The following is an 18417-nucleotide window of genomic DNA, read 5'->3' as shown; positions in this document are numbered from 1 at the left end:
AAATAAATAAATAAAAATGCCTTGTGCGTGGTAGCATTTGGGGTACAGTGCAGAAGTTTGTGTTTTAAAAGGTTTCGTCTTCATAACACAGTGCGGTAGTGTATAACTTTAATCCCAGCACTCGGGAGGCAGAGGCAGGAAGATCTCTACTGATTTCAAGCCAGCCAGACCTACAAAGTGAGAACTCATCATTAAATAAAATTATCTGCACACGTGTGTGTGTGTGTGTATGTGTGTGTGGATAGTTATGACTATTAACCAGTCAGTTCCTGTCTTCAGACAAATAGGTAGTTCTGAAATGTTTTCCACGAGGCATAAGGACTAGCTGTGAGTGCGGAGTGCTAAGAAGTTCGGGTAACCATCCTGCCTTGATAAATGAGGAAACTAAATTACTGTGAAGCTAAGGGGCTTATGCAGAATGTTCCATCTGGAAGGAGTTACTATTTCCAAATGTTTCCTGAGGACCTGCAATTGAGATGCCGTAAAACACCCACAACACGGGGCAGCAGATACAGAGAGCATGTTCCCATGGAAGACTGTAGAAAAGACTTAGTTAGAGGTGACTCTGCACAGTGACCCTACCGTGCCGGGCAGCATCGTACTCCGACATGTTAACTCTCAGGAGGAAATTGTTGAGGCTATTGAGGTAAGCTGGGAGGGAGTGGTAGCCTTCTGGGTCATACCACACCTGTCAAATGCAAAAAGAGACAAGATCAGGATTGTATTTGAGTGAATTAGGCTCGCTTAACATCAGATACTTTATTTTAAAATGAGCATCAATTTGCCAATGATTTATTCCATCCCTGAAAATAATTAGATACCTCTGGAGTGTTGATTATAGACGGATCCGTGGGTTTTCGATTTACAGGTGGATAGAAACTGGGGAGCCAGCTATACTGAGTGATAGGACTGACTTACCAGTTGCTCTAGAACAGCAGTGCTCAAACTGAGGTTCACCACCCTTTGGGGAGATAAACAATCCTTTCAAATCCCACACATCAGATAGCCTGCATGTCAGATATTTGCATTGATTCAGGACAGTAGCAAGATTACAGCTACGAAAGTAATTTTATGGCTGGGGGTCACCAAAACACTAGGGACTGTATTAAAGGGCAGCAGCTTTAGGGAGGCTGAGAGCCACTGCTCTAGATTCTTCCACAGCAAAGCCTGAAATGGACTAGAAAGGCATTGTGTCTCTGTAGCACATCATAGAGATTCTGAGACAAGAATGAAGATGCAAGAGCAGGAATAAAAACAGACGCCAAGGGAGCGGAGCAGAGAAAGGATTTGAAAAGTTATGCTAGCATTGGGTCCTTAACTGCAAAATTGACAGTGTTTTTAAACTTACAATTACCTTTTAATTATAAATAATTTAAAGGTTTGTCTTAAAACACTTTATAACAGTAATCATGCATATAAAAAAGTTTTTTTTTTTCAATGACTATTTTGTGGCTTCTGTTGTTTTTGCTTTTAGGGAGGGAAGGGAAATGTTGTCAGGATGGGAAAAATTAAGTAGTTAATAGAAAATTAAAGAAAAAATTTTAAAATAGCTTTACCACCCCTCCCCCACTAACACTTTGTGCCTAGTGAGGGGAAAGTAACCCACAGTATTGGGTGGCTTGGCACTTCCAAAGCAAGGTGTTTAAAATGCCTCCATTTAAACGGCCTGAATCTGAATCATTATCCTGACCGAGAGTTCATGTTAGAAGCCCCCTTAGTTAGGAAAGGACATCCTCGGTGTGTGGAGAGAGGAGAGGAAGAAAAGGATGTCCAAGTCCCAGGATTCTTATTTTCCACATGGCTTTGTGACAGTCCGACCCAGCAGTGAACGGGACTGCTCTGGAGTGGAATTAGTTTTTCCGTAAGGCGACACTACCGCGTGGCATAGAGCAGTCGCTAAATGAACACTAATGGTTCCACTTTCTCCTTGATTGGATGTGTCTCTCACTACCCAAGCAGAAATGTTCAGAGGATGTTGAAGTTTTCTGTGGCTAAATTAAGTAAACAAATCAAATCTCTATAATTGCTCTTTATCATCTGAGTAGTCATATCTCAAAGCATTGGTGCTATCTGACAGAAGAAGAAAAAACATCGGGATTATTATTTATCTCCAGTAATTAGCTATTTTTCCAGGTTTGGAGTGAAGGAAGGCTACATACGCACACTCCCAATCTCTTAAAGGTTGTGTCACATGCATAGAGAGAAGTGCATAAAGTGCAAAGTCACAGTGGGACAAAAAAAAAAAAAGTGTAAGGAACACACATATTAATCCACTACACACTGAAACAATCCCCGAAATGCTGAGCCCCTCCCTGATCTCTCCCATTCCAGATCATAGCACTGACCTTTGCTCCTTAAATGGTGTGGCTGAGTTTTCACTACCCTATAAATTTACAGAAAGGAGAACATGGCACATGCACTACTCTCTCTCTCTCTCTCTCTCTCTCTCGCTCTCTCTCTCTCTCTCTCTCTCTCTCTCTCTCTCTCTCTGCTTATCAATGATTTGCAGGAGATTCAGCATGCTTGCTATTCAGAGTGGACTGTTTTCAGCTTTTATTTTTATTTCCAAAAGTCCAACTCAATGAATGAATGAATTAATGAATGAATATGTGTTTATTCTATTTCGGATGGAACTGTGTTTGGGGCTACTCTGAGAAGCACCGCTCTATACTGTGTTCACATGTCTTCTGGCTCTTATGTATACATGTCTCCTTAAAGCATATGTATGTATTACACAGAATTGGTTTTTATATGCTTTGTGTTTCTCACATGAAAATGCTTAGACATATCCATTTCACATCCATATTTATCTGACCACCCAGAAGAAAGACCCAGATTTACCTTAGCAAGGGTTCTATTGACGGGAACCGCTGCTATATCAAAACGAAGGTCGTTAGTCAAAGTCAGCCCAAAACTCCAGCCTCCATATCTACACAAAACAACAAAATTTACACTTGCTTTACTGAACAAAATCTTCTGACGTTGATCTAAAATCCTTAATTAGGAGCTTACTTTTTCCTTTCCATCCAGAAACAAAACAAAGTGAAATAAATGCAGCATGATAAACACTTTCTACGGATCCTTCTTATCATATTTTAACTCTAGCACACATAACTAAAGGCAAGAGATTAATGTCCTCTGTCTAGGGTGGTGGCTCATGCCTGTGACTTCAGCACTCAGGGAAAGAGGGGAGAGCTGCCATGAGTTTCAAGGCAGCCTGAGCTACAGCATGAGATCCTGAATAAACAAAGATAACGACATTAAACAACTGTGTATATGCAACGATCATTCTGAAAAGGAATGATATAATCTTAAAAATTCAACATTATAGTACTTAAATGTTTTTTTGAACAATCAATACCAAAATGATGTAATTTGATATCTTTTTTTCAAAGTATTTTGTAGTCTGAACCATTTTTCTTCCTAGCGTATTGGTTGTTTCTACTTTTTCTTTTTTTTTATGAGGCCTGAATGTGAATTTGGCATGCCGGTTTATGGTCTTCATAAAAATTGACTTTAAAATCCAAGTGATAATTTTCAAAATAGACCAATTTAGGTACTTGCCAAATTAGATTCAACTTAAATAATGGGGCAGTGCAATTTACACTTCAATAGCTTCATCCAAGATGTGATGGCACATAGATAAGGTTTTAACATGTGAATGATACCATAGCTTGTTTGTAAATGGGTGTTTTAGACTAGTTTTTTCATAATGAATCCTTTTTATTTACGATAAAATACTTGACTATATGAAACACAATGTACCTGAATATAGAAAATAATTGTATGTTCCTAAGCCCATGTCTGTGGGGAATATCTATTTGTATACCTGTGATGGGAATCTCAGGAGAGAAAAATAGCAAAATATTAATAGTGTCATATATGGGTAAAAAAAATCATGCTTTTTCTCTTCTTTTGCTTATCTTTAGCTTAACAACACTTCACAGTGAATGTGAAGAATTTGTGTCCACTGGGAAATGAAGGAGATATGGAAGGAAGGAGAAATGTTGACCGAGTTCATGGCTTTTTCATCAGGGCAAACGTGCGGGGAACTGAGGGACAAGGCCTTGCCACACGTAGAACACTCTGTCCACTCACAGACACAATTTGTGTTTGAAGAAATTATTATTGCAACTCAGGCCATCTGTCACCAAAAGCCATGCTTTGAAACTCTGAGAACATACAGGAGAGTCAACAACTCCTCTATACTTTGAGATAAAAAATAAGTACAGATTCAACCGTACAGTCTAAGACTTTAAAAAGCCATTGATTTTCAGTTTGCTCATAAAAAAAAATCTTAATTTAGTCATTATTTAAATTTCAATTCATAGAGCTATGTATACTGAACAAAATACTGAACCATATAAATAACTGTATCAATGATAAGATCAATCATCAACCAGTCAAATCAAAACATTGATTAATTTAACCATATAAAGAATTTGCAACTATTCTCTCTACTGTGCCAAAAAAGTCTGTTATCATAAAGATCAGAAATCAATTAAATATGCTATAGACAAAATATTTTACCTTTTTTGCACAAAACGATTTGCAGTTGATATAAGATAATTTTCCATATGGTTCCCAGTGAGGTTATAAATAATTTGGGAAGAATAAGTTCTTCTATGAGGAGGGGAATAGTTAAATTTAGGGCATTCCTGGAAAAAGAGAAAATCAAATTAAGGTCTTCCGTCTTGTCCTGTGTGAGTTATACAGTGCTGATGTCTCCTGATTTGGTCATTGTTGCTGGAAAGGCTCAGGTGCCATCAAGTTGCCCTTTAACTCCCAACAACTTTGGAGGAAAACTTGTCTACTGCCAAGAAACTGGAACATTTATTACTTATGTAGAATATACTCATGTGTTTAGGTCTCACCTAAAGCAAATATGGGATCTTTCTTGTAATGAGAAGGTAAACTTTTTTTTGGAAATAGAAATATCTCAAGAATTTACAGGGGATGAGAAAGGGATCTGTCTCAAATTTAAAAACGGCATTGGGAGAAGAAACTCTTCAAAATGATAGCAGTGATTTGAAAGATTCACAACGCATTAGCTTTAGCTACCTAACCTAAGAGTAAGAACTTCATCAAGTTGGTTTACATATAGAGATTTCACGTTAGTTTATGTATATGAGTATTGTTTACTTAAGAACTAACTTTAGACTGACAGATTAGCAAACACAGTAGTGAGAGTTCTAGTGCCTCTTTGGACCATAGGACCATCTTAGCATAAAGATTACAGTTCTATTTATTTATTTACTTACATGGGATTTTAAGACAAGATATCTAGCTCAGACTGTCCTCAAGCTTACTAGGTAGCCGAAAATTCCACTGAACTTGCGATCCTCCTGCTCCCACCTCCCAAAGGCAAAGATTTGTCCACCTCTCTACCCAGCTGTGGAGCTTATGTTTGCACACTTATTTTTACACTTGCCTTTCTACACTTCTTAACCACCTGGCTCTCATTTGGCTCCTGAAGTTTCATTGTCATGATTTTAATCTGAAGAAAGTCTAGCACAAGGCAGTTCTTTCTTTTATCTTTCACACCAAGCCCCGGAGCCAGAGGCTACAGCACATGTGAGCAGTGCAGAGTTGCCGATTCCTCCAAAATGCCAAAACTGGATATCACAGTACATCAAGTTGCATCTACCCACAGATCAAACTTCAGAATGGCATTGCTTCTAAGTTAATCACCGGAAGATGCCTCCATGTTGAAGGTATAGGTTTGAAGGTTTTCTTTTTTTTTATCAAATTGTATTATACATGTAAAGGAACACATGTATTATGAAACTTGATGAATTTTGACAAAGTGAACACACCCACATAATTAGCAACTAAGGCAGAAGATAGAACCCCATTAGTTTAAAAGCCTCCTCCTCCTCGCAAATTGAAACCATCCCTCAAAGAATATAGATGAGGTCTTAGCCACTTAATTTTTTTTTTAGCTAACACACAAAATAATGGGTTTGTTGCTGTTGTTGTTATATTATAAAAGGGAATAAACTCTTTAAATGGTGGGTGAGACTAGTATTTAAAACTGAAAGGTTCCAGAGACCTTTGTTTGACACTAGTTCTTGTTGTTAGGCACTGTCTTGCATGAGAATGCCCACTGAAATATGTTCACTGTAAAGTGTAGGACTAAGGTCAGGGCACAGCCTTCTTACACTTGGAGAAATCACTGGGAAAGAGAGCAGCTCCTCCTGCAAGATAGAAGTTGGTGGCATGGCGATCCTTAGAGACCAGTCGTGACTTTTCTTCCATGAATATTTTATTTCCCATTTTTAATTGAGCACATCAATTGCTTACGTTTACCAGTCCAGTGTTATTTGATTTCATTTAAATCCTGACTACACCTTCGCTCCTCTAGGATGCTTGCTTTGATACATGGTAAGTGTGTGATACATAGGTAGTGATTTAAACAGAAATATGGAAGTAGCTCTGTTCTTCTGAGAGTTTAGTGAGCTGAAAGCTTTAGAAATTAAAGTTCTATATTCACAGAATAAAGATAAAGTGATTATGGGATAAATGTTTTCATTTTCAGGAATTGAATTTTGATGCAAAAACCTTTTCAGACGTTGCTTGGGAACACTGGAACTCCTCTCTAGACTGGCAGGTGACGGACTTCCCATCTGACCGCTGCGGTGGCATGCCCTCTCTAGACTGGCAGGTGACAGACTTCCCATCTGACCGCTGCGGTGGCATGCCCACTGTATTTTCAGATACGACAGCTACGGCCACTTTATGTGCTGTGAAACTGAGCTCCTCAGCTAACGGAATTGAGATCAAAGATTCATTCTCAGTTGGTTTCCATAAAGACCATCTTCTACCTCTAGAAATTTGTCTTTAGTCAGATTTAAAACAGTGACCTGAAGTTCAAAGTCAATATTCTTTGAGCTGCCTAGGCCCATATCTTTGAGCTAGTAGCTTCCATAAAATGAAATTATACTGACTCTCTGGTAACCTGAATAGATCTTTCAAGTTTTGCTATTTGTTCTCTTCTGTTTCCCCTTACTCTACTGAAACTGTATTCTCTTTACCTGGACATTGTCTGCACAGGAGCAAACACCAAAGTTGTCAATAGCTTCTCCACTCGTGTTCCACTTTCCCAGACTGTCTCTTTTAAAACACTGTCTGTAAATAAAAATGATACCAAAGTGAGATACACAAGTGTGTTCATATGCATGTTCTCATGCTGTGTGGGACTATACACATAAGTAGCTGGTGTTGAATTCAGGTGTGTAGACCCAGGTACGATCGACTGATGTTTCTTGAGTTGATTGTGCATTGCAATGGTGTTTTTTGACTTGGCATCTAGTGAGGGTGAGGATTACAGGACAGCATCAATTGACTAAACAGAGTTGAAGTCAGTGTATTTTCTCACTGTGGCAGGACAGGGTTTGGTATTCCCTTTGTTCATTTTGTGCTTCTCATCCTGTCCGCTGATGCACTAAAAGCAGGTTAATAAATGTTTTGTGTTAGCTTGATAGTTTAAACAAGATATGCCAGAAGTAGAGTCAGGAGACTTGGATTTGAAATTACCTATGTGTTGTAAATTCTAGACCTCCGTAGACATATATATGAGTCCCTATGGCCCCTCGTTTCTTCGTCTGTGAAGAGATTAATGGGGCTGGAGATGGTTTAGTGGTTAAGATAACTTGCTGCTCTTGCCAGTGGCCTTGGTTTGGTTCCCAGCATCTACATTCAATTCTCATACCACCTGTAACTCCAGTTCGAATGGATCCAACACCACCTTCTGGCCTCTGTGGGCACAAGGTGTGCATGTGGTGCACAGATATACATGCAGGTGCTCACTCATACACATAAAAGAAAAGTAAGTGAATCTTTAAAAAACAATAAAATGCGATTAACAATATGATCCTAATGTTACAATTGTAAAATGTATGAATACAAGTGAAACAAATATATGAGGAATCTAGTATTTATTATTATGGTAGAGTATTGCCAAAGAATGACTGAAAACAGACTTTCTATCAAGATATTATCCTTTTTCAGCAAAACCACACGTGTACCTCATGCGTTCGCACACACACTCACACAAACTGGAAAGATGTGGAAAGGAGAACAGCTTACGAGGCATTGGTGTTCAAACACACGTTGTCGATGCCAGGGTAGTTCCACAGTGCTGAGACCAAGGCATCTGTGCTTGGATCAAAATTCCTGCAGGACCAAGCGACATGGACCATCACTAAACTCACATTCACTCATAACTTTAAGACACGACTGACACTGTCTACAAGACTGCTTTCTGCTCTGCTTTTCGATGTCCCCGCTCCCTCCCTGTCTACTTCTCCGCCTTCCCCATTCTCCTCCCTTTCTCTTTTCTTTGGGTGTGAACTCAAAGTCTCCACCACATGCCAGCCATGAGTTTTAGTACTAGGTACATCCATCCAATAGGTGTGAAGATCTGTGAAAGATGCAGGGATTCCTGCCCTGGTGTTCTCCTATGATGGGAATTTAGCAATGACATATGAGTAAAGCCTAACCATTGAAAGGAAACATCTACTCTATTTATATATACATGTAAATCCTCTTAAGAACCTATTTGTTAAGGATAGAAGTAGCATGTTTCCTTAGCTTAATTATGAATTAAGCACTGGAGTTTTCTTCACTCAGATTCGTTCTGGAATCACCGTGGAAACAATCTTGTCAGAAAGTAACTCACGCATAGAAGGCTGTCTGTTCAGAGGTCCCATAGATGGATGGAGAGATCAGGATCTCGGGGTAACTGTTGCTGGAATCTCTCAGTGTGCCCAGGCCCATGGCAGTGGCTACAAAGACGATGGGGAGGATGACCTGAGCAATGAGACCTTTCCAGTTCCTGCGGGTTTGGTGGAACCTCTTGATGAGAATAGCCATTATCTTCTTCAGTAGCAGCCCAAAGCCATCCAGCTTCTCAGTTTTTGTCAGGACTTTGTCTGAGTAAGGACAAGGGATTTGATGGGGTTCCAAGTAACCACAAACCATAAAAGAACAATGACATCATGTTGTAGCATGGGAGAAATTCTGATTTTAATATTCAGACTGAAGGTTCAGCAATCCATTCCTAATATTGCTGTAAATCAAGGAACCACTATATGTGTGTCTCATATATAGCTGAATATGAGTGTTATGAAAATTATGACTTGCTACCACTAATTATAATACATATGTGTAGTAATTTTACATGGAGAAGTTTAAGATTCAGAATTCTATAAATGAATCCTGTTCCCTACTCCAAAGTCTCAATATGAAGGCAGGCTTAATATGAAGTTAATAATTTTGAATATATATAAAATAGTCTTATCAATGTTGAATTGAAATAGTATAAATAAAACATCAGTTTAATGTAAGAACTGGTTCCTACTGTAGCAGATACTGTTTTCTGTTGCCTCTACTCCTAACATGAAGTCCGATGAACTCACTCTAAATGCCAGAAAAGGAAACTCTCATTCCGCCATGTACTCATCCCACTTTTATTAGATAGTTGGAATGATTATGGCCTTTTGAGACTCTGCCTTTGGCACTAGAGCCTCCAGAAAAGAATCATTGAAACTTCTCTACTCATCACCCCACTACAGAATGCTTTCCAAGACATGAGAAAATTGCCATCGCCTTTGAGAACCAGGGAAGCCATGGTGGCTCCGGCTGCAACGTGGGGCTCTTAGGTCTAACCACGGCATCAGCTTTCCTCCAGAGCAGATTCGAGTCAACCTGCCACCACCTGTTTTCACACGTGATAAGACAATGGCATTCTTCAGCCCTGCGTACGCTTAAAATTCTCCATCACAAATCACGCAGCACAAAAATCATGATCTTCATTTAGCTGATAAGGAAAAATACAAAGCTGCTTAATTTAAAATGAATTCCAATTAAGCAGGGCGAACGAGCTTAAATGCAAACTCATATCTCTGCAAAAGGGAATTGGACAAGGAGCTGAATATTCTGAGTTAATTAGTATTCTCTTCTGTTTCTTGAGAAATTACATGTGGATGACTTACAGGTGTATCAAAACGGAGTAAATGTGCTTCCTGAAAGATAATGTCAATGAGTGGAACGTTCCGAATGAAGAATAATTTGGAATTATGAGAAAAAGGCAGAGGCAAATATACAGAAGCAGATGACCACTTTCCAATCAAAGCCCTCAATTTCTCAGACTCCACAATCACACTCGCCAGCAGCAGATAAATGGGAAGTTTGACAGAAGACAGATGAGTCAGATTCTAGGAGCACACAAACATCAGAGATGATCTTCCCTGACTTTCAGACACGAGCAAATGCGTAATTAAAAATTCTGCTCCTAGAGGTGGCGCCCACTTTAAGCTAACTGTTGGAATGACTGTTCCATAATTCATGTATCATTTTACTACATGCTTCCTTAAGTAAATCATGCTGGCGGGGTGTAAATTAACTGTCAGAATGAGACCAAGTGACAATAAAAGAGACTTTTAAAGGAACTCAACTCCTCAAAGTTGTGTCAAAATGTGATTTTTCAAACACATCCCGTGTGGAGAGCTGAAGGCGAAGCGTTTTAATACAGACATTAACCTTCAGGTCAGACCAACTCAAAGACTTCGTCCCAAACAAAGCATTTCCTTGACCCCTGAGTGAATCAGAGTTGGAAGGAGATAGACACCTTGCCTAGTGAGAGATGATTCAAAACAAAACAAAAAACCCAACAGCTCTATTTTAGATGACTTTGCTCCCACACACGTTAACCTAATGATAGAGAGTTTCTGATAAGACAGCCACGCCCATTCCTGCACAGCCCTGATTGCAGGAAGAACCGTAACTTGTGAAGTTACGGAGAGCGAGTACACCCCCATAATCACTTCTGATGAGCAGAGAGCACACCCTCGCCACCTGTCAAGGTATTTCCCACGCTCACCTCCCTTTCATGGTCATTTCACTTTTGAAAGGGAGAATTTGACCCGCCTTCATGGATATTTTGTGTATTGAAAGGATGCTTTTATGTGTTAGGATTATTAATTTAAAAAGAAACTTTAAAGTTGAATTTTAATGGAGAGTCAAAATCTGTGCCTCTACTTTCTCAGTTACCATCTACGAAAGGTAAGAAAAGGATGCGCATTGGGTCTGTACCATCTCTGTCTGTGAAGTTGCTACTGCTCACAGACAAGTCATCAGGGGTTGAGGTGCCATTGGCACTGGGGTTCCCAACTTTCCTCTGCGTTAGGTGTTCAAGACTCATATTGCCACTTTTTTGTGAATCTTTTGTCAAGTTCAGGAAGACCTAAAAAAAAGAAGCCAGATCACTTGATTAACATAAGGAGTACACATCTCTTAGGGCCTTGATTTTGAATTATTACAACATTTATTAAGACAACTATTTCCCAACCTACATTAAGGGGATATTTTTACATGTAAAAATGGTCATTCTCATTTTTTGGATTTAAAATGTTGAAAACCATTTTCTCTTGGAAACCAATCTTCTGTTAGAATTGTATCGAGAATTTTAAATTTTTATGATTTTGTGACATATGTTTAAAAATACCTTTCCCTTTAGTTAGAAAAAAAAACCTTCATATATTCCTTTAAGGACAGAGAAAGTCATATGAGCACCCAATAAATAAAGTAGTGGTGGAGAGACTGGAGGTAGAGAGACAGCTCAGTCAGTAGATGGGAGCTGGGTTTCCATCCCTAGAACCCACAGAAGTCAGATTCACAATGTGCGGTTGCTATCTCAGCACCAGGAAGGTGAACATTGATGGATCTTTGGCGTTCACAGAACAGCCAGTCTAGTTTACTTGCTGAGGTCTAGACCAATGAATGACCTTGTCTCAAAAAGCAAAGTAGGCAGCTCCAAAGAAGTGATTCTCGGGGCTGTCCAATGACAACTGTCGGCATGCGGACAGGATTGGGTATGAACTTCTGCACCTACACGTTCCTACACACACAGAGAGATACACAGATATGTGGTACAGATAAAGTCCAGAGGTAGAGTGGCTGCCTGTCTTGGGTTTGATTGCCAGCCCTTTAAATAACAAATAATAAAGAAAGAAATGGAGCAAGCAGTAAGGAGCTGGCCACATACCTCTTCGACAGTGGTGTCGGAAATGCCATAGCAGCCGATGTTGAGTTTACCCATGCCCTTGTCTAGTGCTCTCAGGAGTGACAGGTAAGCACCCGAGACCTTAGTGCTAAATGGGGGGAGCACGTACACAAGCTCTCCCCCGATATCCTCCTTGAGGTAGGCTTCCGGGAGGTGTGACTGGATCATTGCTGTCACTGCCGCCGTGTCACAGATGGCACTTGTGTCAAGATTTGGACTCTGGGGACACAAAGGAAAGTTAAAGCGGACTCTCCTGGGTCAGATCACACACCGTCCTCCTAGCCATCCCCGCTCCACATGGGGACTTACAAGTCACTGCCCGCCAGCTGCGTTCTTCCTCCACCACCCACCTTCTTCATCTCCCTTGCTTTAGTGCAGTGTCAGCTCCGTGCGTCTATTGCTACTGTAAGTCAGGCCACGGTGCACGCCCTCCTCAAGGTCTCTGCACCCAGAAGACCAATATGCCCCTTTCTCACACCAGCTGGAGCCCATGGTTTAACTGACACTTCTTTCCCCACTCCTGGCTTTTTTCTGTCTGGATTTATAGGAATAAATATTCCATGTAATTTATTATTTACTAACTGCTACCATGTTAAATAATTGACATATTGAGTATAGCACCTGAATTTTTCGCATTCCATCAGACACAGAGTTCATGAAGCCAGACTATGGAGTTCATATCATGAATTCACTGATGAAGTCCCAGTGCCTAGAACAAGGCTTTCATACATCATGCAGTATAAGATCCCTTAATATATGAATTTCTAAATATAATGATGAATTTTGCTAATTTTTTTTGTTTTTGAAGCTCAAGGATAATTTTGTTAGAGTTTAAAAGAAACTATAGTACAGATTAGATGAAAATGTCAGCCATCACTTGGAGGGGGATGGGAAAAATCATGCCCTTTTAGTTAGGCATGGCATAGAAATAGACAGCTTATTAAGGAAGACAATTTTATTAAGAGACTCCCAACGACTTACTACTATGCCCATAAGTCACTGCATGTCACAGGCCTTCTCTTAAAAACGTTGTACAGAAGATGCCTATTAGCAGGGACTCTCACCTGGTCGACATGCAGAAAATAAGAGACTATAGAATGCTCAATCATAGATGGAACATATGTATCATATCTTCCCCCCAAAAGGCTCAGGGCACTTCAAGGAAGAGAGGCAGAAAGATTGTAAGGGCCAGAGGTAGTGGATGACTTTAAGAGAACTGTTTTCTGGACACAACAGGGCACATATGGACTCATAGTAGTTGGGACAACATGACACGATTCTAGCTCCAGTCAATCACAGTCTCAGCATGGAGCTGGGTGGGTGGGCATGGACGCTCCTCACCAGCTGAGAAGAAAATGGTGTTTGCTGCTGGGAGAGTCGGTTTTGTTCAATGACGTGACTACAAGTAGGTTGGTGATACTCATGGCAGGTTCCTGCTCCTCAAAGTTGTTGGGCATCACAAACTAGACTTGACTTGGGTGGGTGTGGAGAAGGAAACCCAATTTAGGTGGCAGGAAGGTAAAAGACGAAGAGAGAGGGTGTGGGAGGAGTTTGGGGATGATACGATCAAACTGCACCATATGAACTTCTCCAAGAATTAATATATTACTTATGAAAAAGAGTATAGCACTTATTGGGCGGAAGTAGGAGAGTAAATCTAAGGAAAGAGTCCCCCCAACCAGGCCTGGATTACTTTGTGTGTTTTGGAAGTCATGCCAAGACAACTCAGATACAGAGTTTTCCAAAAGATGACCCAAGTCAGTTTTCCTCCGCACTCTAACCCTTGTGTCCCCAAGTAAAGACATGGCTTCATTTGTTTCCTCTAAGCCAAAAATTTAAATTCAGGTTTCTCTGCAGTCTGAAATGCTATGGGGAAATAAGACTGGCGGACCATCAGTAATCTTTAGAAGGGCATCACTGATAGCACATGGGAAATTACCAGAAGTTCAGAAATTCTAGGGTGTCTGACAGTGACAGATACTCTTGAGACAGGAGAGACAAAAGCAGAAATCTGTTGTTTTTTAAGCAACACACTTAATGCTGAGATTTCAGAACCACATAAGGGAATATATTGCTGAATTGTAGCAATGGATCGAGTTGGAGAGAACTGGTCTACACTTCCCAGAAACACTTAACTTATCACCCCATCAGACGGTGCGCTCCCCCTCTTACAGACCTTCTTCTTGGTGAGTGTGAGATGGTAGCCATCCCCGAAAGCTTCCTTGAGGTAAAATGGTGATCCACAGCATCGGAGCCCACCCTGTTCCAGGAAGGCAATGCGGTCACTCAACACCTCTGCCTCATCCAAGTGGTGTGTTGACAGAATGATTGTTCTGGCTTGAAAACACAGTTGAGGACATCATAGAGTGAAAAACAAGGATACAGGCTCCACGAGACAGAATTAGCAAGAGTAAATTCTGGGATTTCTGAGAGCAAGAGAGGTATTAGCTGAGGTGAGTGAATCTCCATAGCAATCAAGGGAAAATTTAGAAGGTTGCTGTTAGATCTACAGGAGGGTTCCTATATATAGGTTAGCAGCAAGCAGGTCCTTACTAAGCTTTGGAGCTAATGTCCATCATTTATATGCATCAGTAACTCTTTCTCTTTTGTCAGGGTTTTGGTCCATTGTTTCAGTGTGCACTTTCTTCCCCTCTCCTTCTTCCTCTCTTTCCTTCCTTCACTATGAAAACACAGCATTTTAAAGACTTTTTGAATATTCCTCTCTGATTGATCCACTCCAGGCTGATTACTTCTCTGCATCACACCCTGTCAGCACTTAGTCTGTTTTCAGTTTATTTTCATTTGTGTATGTTTGCTATTTCTAATTAGATTCCATGCACCCCTAAGCAGACTTTGTAACTGCTGTTGAATCTACATGATCCCCAAAAGCACTAAGTTCCACTCACAGTGAGTATTAGATGGTTAATAACTAATTGACCCAGAAATCTCACCGAGAAATCTTAGGAAAAGAAAGAGCCCATCTCAACAGTTTGAGGGTATTGTATTATACACAGAAAAAGCTTCCACTGATTTTTGCATAACCCTGCAGGTAAACTTATGACTGCTCTGTGGAGAAGTTATGAAAAAATACTCATACCAGTTTTGTTCTTGGAAATGACATCCCATATACTTCGACGAGAACATGGGTCAACTCCAGTGGATGGTTCATCAAGAATCACTACCCTTGATCCACCAATGAGAGCTATGGATATGGACAATTTCCTCTTCATTCCTCCGGACAACGTTCCAACTCTTTTATGGCGATGGCTATACAGCCCAGTGTCTTTTAAAGTCCTTCAAAACAATTAATGGTGCTATTGTGTTAAGTAATCAATGAGTATGTCTTTAATGATCAGTATAATACAGCACTGATAACACAAAATAGTTTATTATCGTTTACCATCTTATTATCATCTTAAAAATGATTACTAAGAAAAAGCATATAGTTCATGCATTTGACAAATGGTTAGAACATTTTTCTCTTTAGTGGTAGATTATGTCATAAGTCCTAGAGAAAAGCAATGAACAGACAAAAAAACTTGTTCATAAAGAAATTATGAATGCATTTGTCCAAAATGTGAAGAAAATCCGTTAGATAATCATAATCTCAAGAAAGTTTGTAATATGCTAGGTGGTAATCAACATACAATTAATAAAATAGGAAACACAAGAAAAAGAATGCCCAGAACAGACTGTTTTAGTACTGCATATATAATAGTCACTCTCAGAAAAAGGGAGATGAGCAAAGACAGAAAAAGTGGTCAACTGGCCAAGAGTAGGTCAAATGTCTCTCGGGAAGGGTGTGGTAGGTTGGTGAAGATCAAGGAGAAAGACTTGAGGGAGTCAGTTGTGTATAGTCAAGGCTGTAGGTACAGTTATGTTCATAGAGCAGAGTGAATAGAGAAAGTGAAAAGAAATAGACATGAGAGAGAGGACAGGTCATGCAGGGTCTGGTAGGCCTTGCTAATGACATTATGGAATGTTATGCTAAGTGTGGCAAAAGACTCTTCAGATGATGCAGGAATGGCATTGTATGATTTGCAGTTGACCCAGTTGAGAAATCTCTGACAGCTCCTTAATAAGAACAGATGAGATGGGGGAAGGGGAGTAGCTGGAAGTCTAGTTAAAAGGCTTTGGGGTGTAGTACTCCCATGTAGAAGTGAAACAAAGGACCAGGGCACATGCGAGGCCCTGAGGAAGAGTTGAACAATTGGTGTATAACCAGCTGAAGATGATAACATGCTAAGTATGTTACCAGATAAATAGAAAGCAAAGCAAATGTTCATGAGACATTTCCCATTGTTATTACCACCAGAGTTTGACCAGAAGGGTAAATATTCTTGGGAGAGGTTACCAAGCCACGCCCTTGTTTGTGGCTTAACTCACCTTTTAACCTCCTCGTGGAGCTGCTTTTTGGTCCAGTGAGGGACTTTGATGGAGCCGTATAAGAGGAGGTGCTCCTTGGTGGTGAGGTAACTGAACAAGACATCATGCTGCATGCAAACTCCCATGTTCTTTCGAACAGTGTTGAGGTCTGTCTTGATATCTTTTCCATATACAAAAATAGTACCTGCTGAGGCACCAAACAGCCCAGTCAGCATGGAGCTGGAAATGAAGATGGAATAAATTAGGTATGGACCAATCACTCAAACTAGATACCAAAACTAAATATATCTCATACATTAGGAAAAAATGCTAGAGTGTATCTCTTTAAGTAAAGGCAAGCTGGGAAACAAAAAGGGATTAAGTGGGAGTGAAAAACTAAAAATGACTTTTAAGCTTTTGGTTATTTAGGGTGTTGTGTAAACCCTGCATGATGGTGGTGGGGGCAATAGCATTGGAACTGAGGATGCTTTTTAGTTGAAAGCACACTCTCCTTGAACATACTGTGTTTCCTTGTGATCCTATTTTTCATGTCTCCAGACTAGAGTCTATCACTTATCCCAAACTTGTCTTAAGAATCCAAGAGATGATGCTACATCTTCATGAGACATCATATAACCATGGTTCTCAGTCTATAGGGTCACATATCAGATATTTACTTTAGGAATCATAACAACAGCAAAATTACAGTTTTGAAGTAGCAACAAAATAATTTTATGGTTGGGGTCACCACAGCATGAGGAACTGTATTAAAGGGTCACAGCCTTAGGAACATTGAGAACCACTGTCTTAAAGGTCATTAGACCAATTAGGATCTTAACCGTGATACCATATCTTCTTGCCTCTTTCACTGAGTAATGAACTCATACACAGTTTGCCTAAAACTGTATTTTAGAAGTCATGTTTACGCCTTTTTGGTCTCTTGGGCCCCTAACTGCTGACATCTGCTACCACCAGAGGGTAGAAAGCATTGCCGCAAGCCTGCTCATGAAATAACCCTAGCCCTCTTCAGTCCCATTCTCTGTATTATGTCCAAAGCATTTCACTGAGAAAATGCTCAACACCTTTCAAGTGCTGAGTCAGTTGAGCAGTTACTTAGTAATCATCTCCTCTCTTCACTGTAACAAAATCTCCAGGAGCTCTAGAGAAGTTCTCTCCTGTCTCTCATAGTACTAAATAATGAATCAGGATAATAGCAATTCCTCATAACATCCACTGAAACACAGATAACACGATATATATATAGTTTATATCTAGATCAATAAAATAGGGCATTCTCAGCCAAAATTAGTCTCTTCAAACACCTTTGCTATCTCTTTTCTCCCCTGCCTCTTATTTCCCATTGGGAAACTATGCTTTAGAAGTATTCGTTCTAAGTGTTGTGTTCCAGAAAACCAACCTTGGCTTTTAACAGGGCATACTAATAAGAGGCTGCATGTTTACTCTTATCCAAACCTTCACTTGTCTCCAGTTATTTAGAAAGAAACATTGATGCCAGCATTTGAGACGTTGCTGGACTGGCTCAAGGTGATTAAAAATAGAATGCAGAGCTTTCCTTGGGAAAGTGAGGCATTTCCTTAAGGGCTAAAATCCAGTGAGAGCTTAGCACTGACTGTGAGTATATGAAGGTGGAGCCCTGGAGGCAAACAGGCAAGCAATGAAAATAACCTAGGAATCTTGGGATCCCAATCCTCCCTCTAGCTTGACACAGAATGGTCAGTAGACAGAAAGAACAGTCCATATGCTGTTCCTGACCTTGACCTGTGTGAGATGTTGGTTTAAGTTTCTTTATAAATTAAGGCAAACGCTTCCTGTGATAGAGAAGATGAGATGGTGTATCCACACTAGGATGTGCAAGCTCAGACTTAAACCTGGCCTGGAGAGAAATACAAATAAAAGGGACAGACTGACAGATATAGTGGTATGGATCTGAGACAAGGGATCAACCTGAGAACACATGCGTGTTAAAC

The 18417-nt window shown here is 40.1% G+C and overlaps 1 protein-coding gene across 1 annotated transcript in view; it reads right to left on the bottom strand.

The window, feature by feature from the left end:
• The window catches only part of Abca12 (ATP binding cassette subfamily A member 12), a 161768-nt gene that overhangs the window by 22713 nt on the left and 120638 nt on the right, over positions 1-18417 (bottom strand). The window contains 11 exon segments of the mRNA XM_050154267.1: positions 583-688; positions 2842-2929; positions 4531-4658; positions 7035-7128; positions 8089-8175; positions 8681-8933; positions 11095-11245; positions 12047-12283; positions 14241-14401; positions 15162-15358; positions 16451-16669. Coding sequence (XP_050010224.1) covers positions 583-688; positions 2842-2929; positions 4531-4658; positions 7035-7128; positions 8089-8175; positions 8681-8933; positions 11095-11245; positions 12047-12283; positions 14241-14401; positions 15162-15358; positions 16451-16669 — 1721 coding nt within the window.

Source organism: Alexandromys fortis, unplaced genomic scaffold, assembly GCF_014885135.2.
Source record: "Alexandromys fortis isolate MF-2015 unplaced genomic scaffold, M_Fortis_MF-2015_v1.1 scaffold_40, whole genome shotgun sequence".
In the NCBI taxonomy this organism is placed as follows: Eukaryota; Metazoa; Chordata; class Mammalia; order Rodentia; family Cricetidae; genus Alexandromys; species Alexandromys fortis.
The sequence above is the reverse complement of the archived record's forward strand: the minus strand, read 5'-3'. Positions and strand labels throughout refer to the sequence as shown.